This window comes from Cricetulus griseus, chromosome 3 (assembly GCF_003668045.3).
Source record: "Cricetulus griseus strain 17A/GY chromosome 3, alternate assembly CriGri-PICRH-1.0, whole genome shotgun sequence".
Lineage (NCBI taxonomy): Eukaryota > Metazoa > Chordata > Mammalia > Rodentia > Cricetidae > Cricetulus > Cricetulus griseus.
This window is the reverse complement of record NC_048596.1, coordinates 141,330,445-141,343,265: the sequence shown is the minus strand read 5'-3', so window position 1 is coordinate 141,343,265 and position 12,821 is coordinate 141,330,445. Positions and strand designations below refer to the sequence as shown.

The window sequence follows — 12,821 nt, the reverse complement described above, 5'->3', positions numbered from 1 at the left end:
CAGTCACTCAAGGATATGTACTCAGCATCTGAAAGTTAGGAGCCTTGGATAAGCGAGAACAAGCGTTTGTCTTTCTGGATCTCCATTACCTCACTCAGTATGATGTTTTCTAGTTCTATCCATTCACCTCCAAATTTCATCATTTTTCACAGCTGAATAGAATTCCATAGTGTATGTGCCACACTTTTGTTAGCAGTATGAAGGACATTTAGATTGTTTCTATTTCCCAGTTATTGTGACTAGAGCAGCAATGAACACGGCTGAGCAAGTACCTGTCTCATTCCTTGGTAATCAGTGGGGTTGCTTCAAGCTTTTCTTCATTTAGGATGAATTTGGCTATGGTTTTCTCATACATAGATATTATTATGTTGGAGTATGCACTCTCTAGTCCTATAATCTCTACAACTTTTATCATGAAGGTATTTTGAATTTTTCCAAGGCCTTTTCTATATTTATTGAGTTGACCATGCAATTTTTTTTATATTTAAGTTCACTGATCTGTTTGTTACATTTATTGACTTATATGTGTTGAACCATCCCTGCATTTTAGGGATAAAGATAACTTGATCATGTTGTATAATCTTTTTGTAGTATATTTGTATTCCATTTGCAAGTATTTTCTTGAGCATTTTAAAGTGCATACTCATTAGGGATATTCACCTACAGTTTTCTTGTTTGGTTGTATTGTTACTTGGTTTTGGTTTTTGAGTGATACTGGCTTAGAAGAAAGGGTTTTGTTGTGCTCATTTATATTTTTAAAAATATTTAAGAAGAACTGGATGTAGACCTTTGGAAGTCTAGTAGAATTCTGTGGTGAATCAATCAATCTCCTCATATGTTGTGAATCTGTTTAGGTTGTTGACTCCATGGTTTAATTTTTATCGTTAGTGTGAATTTATAAATTCATCTATTTCTTTTAGGTTTGCCAGCTTAATTAAGTACAGGTTTTAAAATAGTCCCTTATAACATTCTGAATTTCTTTGATATCTGTCGAAATATTTCCTTCCTTATTTCTGACTTCGTTAATTTGGGTCCTCTCCTTTCTTCCCTTCTCCCAACCCCCCCTTTTTTTTTGACTAGTTGGACCAAGGGTTTATCAATCTTGTTTATTTTCTCAAAGAACTAACTCTTAGATCCATTGATTGTGCCTGTTATTTTCTTTATTAGTTATTGATTTCTGCTCTGCTTTTTTATTAGTTCTTGCTGTTGACTGGGTTTGGATTTGGTATGTTTTTGTTTTTCCAAATTTTTGAGTGGTATCACTAAATCTCTAATTTTTACTCATTCTGATATTTTATTGTTGGCACATAGAGATGTTCATTACTCTTGTAGAACTTCTTTCCATGTGTTCCATAGGTTTTATTGTGTAGTGTTTTCATTTAAATTTACTTCTAGGACATTTTCTTTCTTTCTTTTTTATCTGACCCATTCAGTAAAGAGTCATTTAATCTCCATGAGTTTCTGTATTTACTAGAGATTTGTTTGTTGTCAATTTTAAGTTTTATTGCCTTGTGGTCAGATAGCATACAATAGTTATTCAATCATTCTGAATTTGTAAAAATTTGTTTTGTGCTCCATAATGTGGTGTATTTTATAAAAAGTTCCATGTCCTATTTATCAGAATGTTTATTTTTGGCAGTTAGGTAAAATATCCTGTAGGAATTTGTGAAGCCCATTTGATGTACCCAGTCCTGGTACTGGAAGCTTTGTTTAGTGACAAGAGATGGGACTCCATCTGCCCCATTATTAGGAGACCTCATTAGGATCACCTTTACATATTTTAAAAACTTTTCAATGCACTAGGTTTCCATATCATCTCTTAAATGCCCCCCAATTCCAGCTGTTTCTCTGTGAATTCTCTCCCTCAACTCTATCTCCCCTCCCCTTACCTACCTTATCCTCCCATTTCGGTTCGCACTGAACTGTCTCCAGTCCATCCATAGAATCTATTCTATTTTCCATTTTCAGAGAGTGCATGTGTCTCCCTAGTCCCTTCCCATATACCTAACCTCTCGGGTCTGTGGATTGTAGTTTGGTTATCATTTATTTAATGGCTAATGTCTTCATATAAGTGAATACATTTCAGATTTATCTTTTTGGGTCTGGGTTAGGTCACTAAGGATGATTTTTTTTTCTAGTTCCATCATTTGACTGGAAATTTCATGATGTAATTTTTTAAATAGCCGAGGAATACTTCATTGTGTAAACATAGCACATTTTCTTTATCTATTTTTGTTGAGGGACATTTACGTTATTTCCATTTTCTGACTATTATGAATAGAGCAACAATGAACATTGTTGAGCAAGTGCCCTTGTAGTAGGATAAAGCATTTTTTGGGTATATGCCCAGAAATGGTATAGCTGGACATTGAGATAGATTGATTCCCAACTTTCTGAGGAACAACCATATTGATTTCCTTAGTGGCTGTACAAGTTTGGACTCCCACCAGCAATGGAAGAGTGTTCTCCTTATTCCATACCTTTGCCAGCATGAGCTGTCACTTGTGTTATTGACCTTAGTCATTCTGATAGGTATAAGATGAGTCTCAAAGTAGTTTTGATTTGCAATTCCCTGATGGCTAAAGGTGTTGAATATTTCTTTAAGTGTTTCTAAGCCATTTCAGATTCACTTTTTAAGAAGTTTTTGTTTAGATCTACTTATTAGGATTTCTATTGTTGTGAAGAAACACCATGACTGTAACAACTCTTATAAAGGAAAACATTTAATTGGCTTACAGTTTCAGAAGTTTAGTTAATTATCATCATGATGAGAGGCATGGCAGTGTGCAGGCAGACATGGTGCTGGAGAAGGAACTGAGAGTTCTATCTTGATCTAAAGGAGACTGTGTGCTACACTGGACATAGCTTGACCACACAGATCTCAAAGCCCACCTCTACAAACTTCCTTTAAAAAGGCCACATCTACTCCAATAAGGCTATACCTACTAATATTGCCACTCTCTATGGCCAAACATTCAAACCCATGAATTTATGAGGGCCAACCATATTCAAACCATCACATTCCACTCCCTGGCCCCATAAGCTGCTGGTCATAACATAATGCAGAAAAATGCATTCAGTCCAACATCAGAAGTTCTTATAGTTTAAAACAGTCTCAAACTTGTTTAAAGGCCCAAAGTTCCAAGTCTCTTCTGTGATTCATGTACTTCTTAACTGTAATCCCTTGTAAAATCAAAATAAAAAAGCAGATCACATACTTCTAACATATAATGGCATGGGATATACATTACCATTTCAAAATGCAAGGGAGGAGGCATAGTAAGGAAATACTGGACCAAACCAAGACTTAAAACCAGCTGGGAAAACTCCAAACTCTACATCTCCATGTTAGATGTCAAAGCACTCTTCAGATCTCCAACGCCTCTCAGCTTTGATGACTGCAACACACTTCTTTCTTTTGGACTAGTTCTACTCCCTGTTAACAGCTCTCCTTGGCAGATGTCTCAAGACTCTGGCATCTCTAACATCATGGGGTCTCCAAGGCAATCCAGGCTTCAACTTCACAGTTTCATTCAATGACATCTCTAGGCCTCTCACATTCTTGGCCTCAATGGCTTCCCTTAGTTATGGAGGGAGAGTCCATAACCTCTTTCTTATATCCTGGATTCTAAAGCCAGAACCATATGGCAAAAGCTGCCAAGTTCTGCTGATTTCTGTGGCTGGAACGTGGTTACCTTAACTTCCTACGCTTGGCTGTTCTGAAACTGGATTTGTAGAGCAGGCTGGCCTCAAACTCAGAGATCTGCCAGCCTCTGCCTCTGAGTGCTGGGATTAAAGGTATGTATCACCATACCTAGCCCTAAATTCTTCTTTAATTCCTTTTCACAAGTTGGAAGCTAAACCAGGTGGGATCTTGCCCTAGGGTCTCCATTCTCTTTACTCCATTAATCTGTTTATCTCTTTTGCAGTGATAATTTATTTATGATCTATTAAAAATGGCCTGAGGATTCAGAAAGCAAAGTCAGCTACAAGTCATAGAGGCCAGGAACACACCTTTAATCCCAAAAGTCAGAAGCGAGGAGGTGGTGGTACACACCTTTAATCCTAGGATTCAGGATTAAGAGATAAACAGATCTCTGTGACTCCAAGGCCACCCAGATCTACACAAGATTGATCCAATTTTAAAGAGAAAGAGCTCACACAAAGATAATCTCAGCACCTGGGATCACATGCCTTTAATCCCAGCATTAGAGGGGTATAAGAGATAGAAGCAGGGTCTTCAGTATTCAGTATCAGGGATATATTCTCCAGCCACATTGAGGATAGGAAGACATTGAAGTCTCAGGATTCTCCAGTCATGCTGAGGAGAGGTTACAGTCTGAGGTTTGGTGAATCATCTTTCAGTCTGAGGTAAGTGAGAGCTAGTGGCCAGCTGATTTGCTTTTCTGATCTGCAGCTTGAAGCTTGAACACCAATATCTGTCTCCAGGTTGTAGGGGAAGCTGTAGCCACGCCTACTTAGGGGCTGGCTACAGGTGTGCCTGACCTCGCTTGCGAGGGCATGGTCAGGGTGATGTAGAGCAATACTTGCATGGGACTGCACTCTCTCTTTCGGGTTCTCTTTGGTACTTGCTGGACAGATTGCTGCCACGCAGGCTGGCTAGGTTGCTCTGAAAGTAAGGTTTTTCCCTATTAAATACCCTTATATTTCTACCTGACTCCGTATTGGTAATTTCCCACTATACCAGGTCCTTTTATTTATTGTGCTATACCCTTTGAACACAGAACTTAGCTCCATTCCACTTCCTGATGCCCCTTTTCTCAATCTGTATATTTTGTAGCTTTAGTTGCTCTGCTTGCTCCTTTTCATTCTAAATCTTTATAAGAGTGAACAATAATAACCAGAATCAATACCAGGCTGTTTTGAGATTTTGTCTGCCAGTGAAATTAGTCCAAATCCCTTTGCTTCAGCCTCAGGTAGTCTCTTTGGAAAAGGTCGAAAACCAGCCACATTCTTCACCAAAATATCACAAGAACAATCTCTAGGCAACATACTAAAATTCTCCTCTCAAATCTCTTGAGGCAGGCCCTCACAGTTCAAATAACCCTTAGTACCACTGTCTTCCAGGTTCCTACTAGTATGGTCCATTAAGCAGTGCTTAACACATTGCACTGCTTTCCTAATCCAAATTCCCAAAGTCTACATTCCTCCAAACAAAACCATGGTCAAACCTGTCACAACAATACCCCAGTCCCTGGTACCAACTTTCTGCTTACTTAGGGTTTCTCTTTCTGTGAAGAGACACCATGACTATGGCAACTCTTATAAAGGAAAACATTTAATTGGGGCTGGCTCACAGTTTCAGAGGTTTAGTTATTATCATCATATCAGGATATGGTGGCATGCAGGCAAACATGGTGCTGGAGAAGGAGCTGAGAGTTCTACGTCTTGATCAACAGGCAGCAGAAGGAGACTGTAATGATAAGTCTTTCTGCCAATCCACCTGAGCTCTGCCACCATGTAGGCACCCAAAATAACACAGAGTCTTATATTAATTACAGTGCTCCTGGCCAATGACTAGGATTTTTATCTGCTATCTCTGTCTTAAGTATCAACCATAATTATTAATCTATATATTTTATAAAGACTTATCTGATCAAGGATGCCAGTGGCATGAGTTCTCTCTTGTCAGGCTCACATGGCTGCTCCAGAGAAGAGAGCAGGAGGAAGAGGAAGAGAACTATTTCTTGTTTGTTCCTGCTTATATTCTGAGTCTGCTTGCTATGTCACTTCCTGCCTGGATCACAAGACTTCTTTTTACTACATTTCCCAGAATCCTCCTCGCCTGCTAGTCCCACCTATCTTGCTCCCCCATTGGCCAACAGTGCTTTATTCAACAACCAGTAAGATAATCATATAGAGAAGGATGTCCCCCATCAGGAGACAGCATGCCATATTGGGCATAGCTTGAGCATGGAAGACCTCAAAGCCCACCTCCACAATGACACACATCCTCCAAAAGTCCACACCTTGTAATAGTGCCATTCCCTATGGCCAAATATTTAAACACATTAGTCTGTGGAGGGCATTTCTATTCAAACTACTACAATATGTGTACCATATTTTTTAATTGGGTTATTTGATTTTTGATATCTAGTTTCTTGAGTTCTTTATGTATTTTGAATATTAGTCCTTTATTGGATGTGGAGGTGGTAAAAATCTTTTCCCATTCTTTGGGTTGCCAATCTCTCTGAATGACAGTTTCCTTTTACTTTTCAGTCTTATAAGATCCCATTTATTAATTGTTGAACTTAGTGCCTGAACTATCAGTATTCTGTTAGGAAGTTTTCTCCTGTGTTAATGAGTCCAAGGCTATTCTCCCCTTTCTCTTCTAATACGCTCAGTGTATCAGGTTCTTCTTCTTCTTCTTCTTCTTCTTCTTCTTCTTCTTCTTCTTCTTCTTCTTCTTCTTCTTCTTCTTCTTCTTCTCCTCCTCCTCCTCCTCCTCCTCCTCCTCCTCCTCCTCCTGCTCCTCTTCCTCCTCCTCTTTCTTCTCTCTCACACACACTCTGTCTGTCTCTCAGTGTATCAATTTTTATGCTGAGGTCTTTGATCTACTTGGACTTGAGTTTTGTGCAAGGTAATAATTGTGGATTTATCTGCATTTTCTACATGCTGCCATCCAGTTTGACAGCACCATTTGTTGAAAATGCTATTTTTTCTCCAGTGTGTTGTTGACGTCTTTACAAAAATTCAGGTGTCCGTAGATGTGTGGATTTATGCCTGGGTCTTCAGTTGGATTCTGTTGACCAATGTGTCTGTTTTTATTTCAATACTATGGCTCTGTACAACTTGAACTTGGGAATAGTGAGACCTCCAGAAGATCTTTTATTGTTTAGATTGTTTAAGCTATCCTGGGGTTTTATTTTTCCATATTAAATTGAGAATTGTCCCCTCAAGATCTGTGAAGAATTGTATTGGAATTTTGATGGTGATTATATTGAATCTGTAGATTGCTTTTGGTAAGATGGGCCATTTTTACTATGTTAATCCTACTGATCCCTGAGTACTGTAGATCTTTCCATCATCTTCTGATACCTTCTTTAATTTGTTTCTTCAAAGACTTGAAGTTCTTTTTATACAGGTCTTTCACTTGCTTGTTTAGAGTTACCCCAAGATAGCTTATATTATTTGTGGCTATTATGAAGGGTGCTGTTTCCTGTTATCTTTCTCAGCCTTTTTATCATTTGTATATAAGAAGGGTGCTCATGTTTTCGGGTTAATATTGTATCTTGTCACTTTGCTGAAAGTGTTTATCAGCTGTAGAAGTTCCCTGGTAGAATTTTTGGAGTTGCTTATGTTTACTATCAAATCATTTGCAAATAGTGATAATTTGACTTCTACCTTTCCTATCTGTATCTCCTTGGTTTCCTTTTGCTCTCTTATTGCTCAAGCTGGAACTTCAAGTACTATATTGAATAGATGTAGAGAGTGGACAGTCTTGTCTTGTTCCCGATTTTTAGTGGAATTGTTTTGAGTTTCTCTCTATTTAATTTGATGTTGGCTGTCTTGGAAAAAATAAAAAGTAAAAAGCATGTTCTGGGATATTGCGATTCTCTGAAAAAAGCTGGTCCTTGATGGGTCACAGTGTGTGACTATTTTGAAAGCTGGTTTGTTAGTAACAGAAAGCCATTGTCTACTACACGGAAAGACATATAGCCCAAAGATACAGCCCATAGATGAAGCACAATCTGAAGAGCAAAATGTGGTGATTTGAATGAGAAATTTGAACACTTAGCAGACAGTGGTGATGTTTTGGTAGATTTATGAGCTGTTGCTTTGCTGGAGGAAGTATGTCACTGGGGGTGGGTTTTGAGATTTCAAAAGACTCATGTAATTTTGAATTCAGTCTTTCCGCTTCTTGAATTTGTTTTGGGATGCGAGCTCCTGGATATTCCTGTTGCCATGTCTGCCACTTGCTTCCACTATTCTCTGCAATAATGGACTTTGAAACCACAAGCTCAAATAAACTCTTCCATAAGTGTCTTGGTCATGGTGTTTTATCACATCAATAGATAAATTACTAAAACACAGGACTGCATCTCAAGGTCAGAACCCACCTCATCCCACCAGTGGTGGAGAAATATAATCTATGTACTCAAGCCACAGGAAGCTTCCAGGTTGCATTCTGGGGACCTGGTGACCAATTTCAACAAACATTAGACCCCGCTCATGAGTACAGATACAAAACTAAATCATGGCATGGAGAAGAATTAAAGAATTAGAAGTTTTCACATAGTGGAATCAATACTTAAAAGTGTGAAGACACGCAGACGTGGAGGTGTGCCATTTGTAAATAAGGAAACTGAAGCTGGAGGGAGGTGGTGGACTCTCAAGGTGCATTTTGTGAGGAGTATATTGGAATGATGCAACCTAAGCCAAGTGATAGCTCTGCATGTTTTGCTTTAACATTTTTGGAAAAGTTGTTCTCAGAATTATTTCTCTTTATGCTGGGATTTCCTTTAGAGCTGAACTGGATGTGTGGCTAGTCTCCTTCAGTGCTCATTTGTCCACCAAAATGACCTTCTTCACTGTGCAGCATCTTTCCCATGGTAGTATAGGAGAAAATAAATCAGAAAAAGTGAGCTGATTGTATAGATCAAAGAAAATTTGGGAGCTAAGGAGATGACTCAGTCCATAAAAGCATATGTCATAAAAGCATGAGGACCTGAAATGTATTCCTCAGGATATATATATATATATATATATATATATATATATATTATATCAGATGTGGTGGAGTATGTTTGTAATCCCAGTAATTGGAAAGGTAGAGACTAGAGGATCCCTGGGTTCCCTGGCTGGTCTTTTGGACTCCCTGGCTAGACATCTTATCCTAATCCATAAGTACCAGGTCCCACTGAAAGATCTTACTTTAATAAACAAGGTAGCTCCTGAGGAATGGTACCTCAACTTGACATCTGGCCTCTACATATATGTACACATATGTTCATGTGTACCCATGCATTGGCGCACACACACACACACACACACACACACACACACACACACACACACTGTCTTAGTCAATGTTCTATTGCTGTGAAGAGATATCATGACAAGCTTCTTCCAACAAGGCCATACCTAATCCAACAAGGCCAGAAGTCCAAATCCTTTCAAATAATGCTACTCCCTATGAACCTATGCAGACCATTTTCATTCAAACCACACACACACACACACACACACACACACACACACACACACACACAGAAAAGCAAGTGCAGAAACAGAGAGAGGATCTCAAAGAGGCAAGGTGGTGACAAGTGATTCTCCTTAGATAAAATCACCCCTAAAGCAAGTGACATTTACTGTTTCACCTTTTCTTCAAATTAGTTTTAAAGATACTGTGTTCTCATTTTGGAAACAAAGAAACTCAGAAACATGGAAAGTGCAGTTGGCCTCTGTGGATTTCACATCTACAATACAGCTGATTACAATACAAAATATTTGGAACATTTGTTCTGGCCACTCCAACCACTATGGTGACCACAGAGTTCCAGTGCTGAGCTCCTGATCTACCTGGATGTGGCTGAAGGCATCCTGAGGGGAACATGGCCATAAGTACCTGCCCTGGCAACTCTCTCTTCAGAGGACATATGGTTTTCTTTGCTGCCTCACCCACAGGGGCCACTGACTCTGACTTTTGAGGGTGGACCTTTCCCTTCCCAAGAATGACTTTGGTAGAGGAAGCACTTCCTGACTCTGGAGGAAGAGGCTGAGGCGATGTGCCTGTTGGATAATGAGTGGCCCCTGGAAACCCTCTCAATCTGCACATAGGAAACATAGGAAGCCCTGAAGTCAACCTTTAGAAGCAGAAGCTGAAAATGATGAGCTTCCAGGGTCTCCCCAGCTTCAGCCAAGAGGTGGTCTGGAGAACATTCCTCTACCTGTGGCTGGAGGACATCCAGCCAGAAGAACAATGTAGTCTGTACTACAGCCCAGAGCAGGTTCAGCCACTGACCTATACGAGATTTCTGATGAATCTCAGCCTTATTGAACTACAGACCAGTGAGGCTCATGGCAGCCTACTGGCCTGTTTGGCTCATTTCATTCAGTGGATGCCTTTGTGGAGAACATTGTGACTCTCTAACATGTCCATCTCTTGCCAGGATATAGAACTAGCTATCTCTGTGTACTCCTCCCTGCTGGTGCTTACAGGGCTGTGCAATATCAGTAGAATACAATATCTACATCAGACACAAAGGCTTGCCATGTCTGAACCATGTCAGAGAGATGTGGCCTGCGATCCTTGCTGAAAGGAAGTCCAACAACTGGGTGCTAACTGCTACAGGTGGCTTCACCTTCCCAGAAAGACCAGTGTGAGCCCCTACCCCAGGGACAAGAGATGGTCATGGCCTGGCTGGAAACATGGCTTCAAACGCTGAGCATTTTGCTGAGGTGGTATCCAACACTGGGGTCTCTCCATAGCTTATTAGATTTATTGTTGTTGTTTGAGACAGGGTATCATGTAGCCTAGGCTGTCCTCAGAATGACTATATAGCAGAGGATGATTGTGAATTCTTGATCCTTCTGCCTTCACTTCCCAAGTGCTGGAAATATGAGCATGTACCACTCTGCTTGGCTTCGTCAAGGTATTTTTTATTATTATTTTCCTCTTTGAGACAGGAATTCTAGCCTAAACTGGCCTTGAACTCCCTGTATAGCTAAGAATGGCCTTGAACTCCTGATCACCTTAAATTCTTGGGTGTTGGGATTATAGGTATGTACTACCTTGCTTGACTTAGTGTTTATGATTGAACCCAGGGATTCCAGCTAGTTAAGCAAGTATCCTACCAACTAAGACATACCCAACTCTGTGGTCATTTTTGAGACAGTGCCTGGTATGGCCTAGGGTGGTCTAGAACTCACCATGTAGCCTGACTTTGAACAGGTGAGAGCCTTTCCCCAGCCTCCCAAAGCCTCCTAAGTGTTGGAATGAGAGCTGTGCTGGGTTGAATGAGAATGCCCCCCCCCCCCATTAGGCACCTTGTGTTTGAACACTTGGACCCCAATTGGTGGTGCTATTTGGGTAGGTTGTGGAAGCTTTGGGAGGTGGGTCCTTGCTTGAGGAACTACATCACTGGGGTAAGCCTTTAAGTACTTATAGTCTCTGCCTCGTGCTTGTAGTTCAAGATGTGAGCAAGCTCTCAGCATCCTGGTCCTGCTACAATGTCATCATGGACTCCATCATGATGGACTCTTACCCATCCAGAACCATAAGCCAAATTAAACTGTCTTCCATAAGTTACCTCGGTCACTGTGTTTTGTTACAGTGACAGAAAAGTAACCAACACAAGAGCCTACTCACCACAGGCTCTTACCACACCCTTGTAGTCACAAGCACCATGCATCCTTGCCTCATGAACCTGCATGGTCAGTATTTAGGTTATTTTATTTGCAGAGTTTGGCCTTTAAAAACTTTGGTACTTGGGCTGTCAAGATGACTTAGCAGGTAAAGATGCTTGACATCAAGGCTGGGGTCCCAAGGTCAGTTCCAGGAACCCACATGGTAGAAAGAGAGCAGACTCCTGCAAATTGTTCTCTGGCCTTACACACATGTGTGGTGCAAGCAGTGTACTCCCAAGTAAATGTAAACATCTTTAAAAACTGAAAAAATATGACTATACACTTTTAGTTTTTACAATTACAAATTCTTCCAACTTTCAGATCATGATTTTTGTTCCTTTTCTTTGGCAATATAGAGTGAATAGCTTTCCTAATTTCCCTGGTCACCTTCATGGGTATCCCAGCTCTCACAGGACCATGACAGGATCCATAAATACATCCAGGCTTCCACAGCTGTCAATGCCACCTTGCTAATCTTATGAAGCAGAAGTGAGCTTTCTGCAACACAGAAATAATGAGAGTCCTTTTTCTCTTACAGACAAATTTCACAGGAAGATAAAAACTGGGAAACCAATATCCAAGAGCTACAAAGAAAGGTATCTTGTGGTCTTTTTTCAAGAGTTTCTGAGTCATGGCTTGTAGAAAAGGTCGCTATTTTTCTGCTTAGATTTTCTTATCATTTTTGGTTGACACAGCTAATGGTAGAACACTGTGTGTCATGGTGCTGTATCTGGATGCAGGTGCACACTGGGCTCTGCTCACACCAGCCCACCTGCATCCTTTGTCATTTCTATGTGCTGGTCCCTTTGGAATTCTCTTTTCTTTCTATCACCTCAGATTCGGTTAGTGATTGGAAAACATTGTTCTTTTCATTCCTATAACTTTACATGAAGTGTAATTTATTTTCTATGTTATTGAGGAAAACAATTATCTAAAATGGCAGAATTATTTTGTCAGGAAAAGAAAACCTTACCATTTTTGTATGCCCTGAAGATACATTCCATGTGTGCCCTGGAAAAGCATGGTGGCCACCCTTTGAGCCAGCCTCTGCTTATCTCTTCAGCTCTCCTGACACTGAGAGTTTACAGGGCATGTGTTTTTGAGGTATAATGTAGGAGACAGAGTTTTAGGGGCAGATGAATGTATCCTGCCATAATAGGTTTGGCTTCTGAGCTGAGCTTTGCCTCTACTTTCTATTCATTTTCCTGTTGTGATGAGCTGTCTGTGAAGCAGAGCACATCTGAGGGACGGATAGGATGTGCCCTCATTGCCTTGGCACTCTGAAAGTCATGAAGACTCTGCAGGAACACGGTGCTCTCTGTGCTCCCGAGTGACTGGGCAGATATATTTATAGGTTCCCCCCTCAATAAGAGGCAAGAACTGCATTTCAAGTTCTCTGGATTCCTTTTGCTGGAATGGCAGTATTTAAAGAATGCCTTAAGCGTGTTAAA

At 40.3% G+C, this 12,821-nt stretch overlaps 1 protein-coding gene across 1 annotated transcript in view; it reads left to right on the top strand.

Annotated features, from left to right (window-relative positions):
* Oca2 (OCA2 melanosomal transmembrane protein) overlaps nucleotides 1-12,821 on the top strand; it is a 282,759-nt gene that overhangs the window by 74,750 nt on the left and 195,188 nt on the right. The window contains exon 16 of the mRNA XM_027404737.2: nucleotides 11,909-11,966. Within this exon, the coding sequence (XP_027260538.1) occupies nucleotides 11,909-11,966 (58 nt within the window). The remainder of the gene's footprint in view (nucleotides 1-11,908; nucleotides 11,967-12,821) is intronic.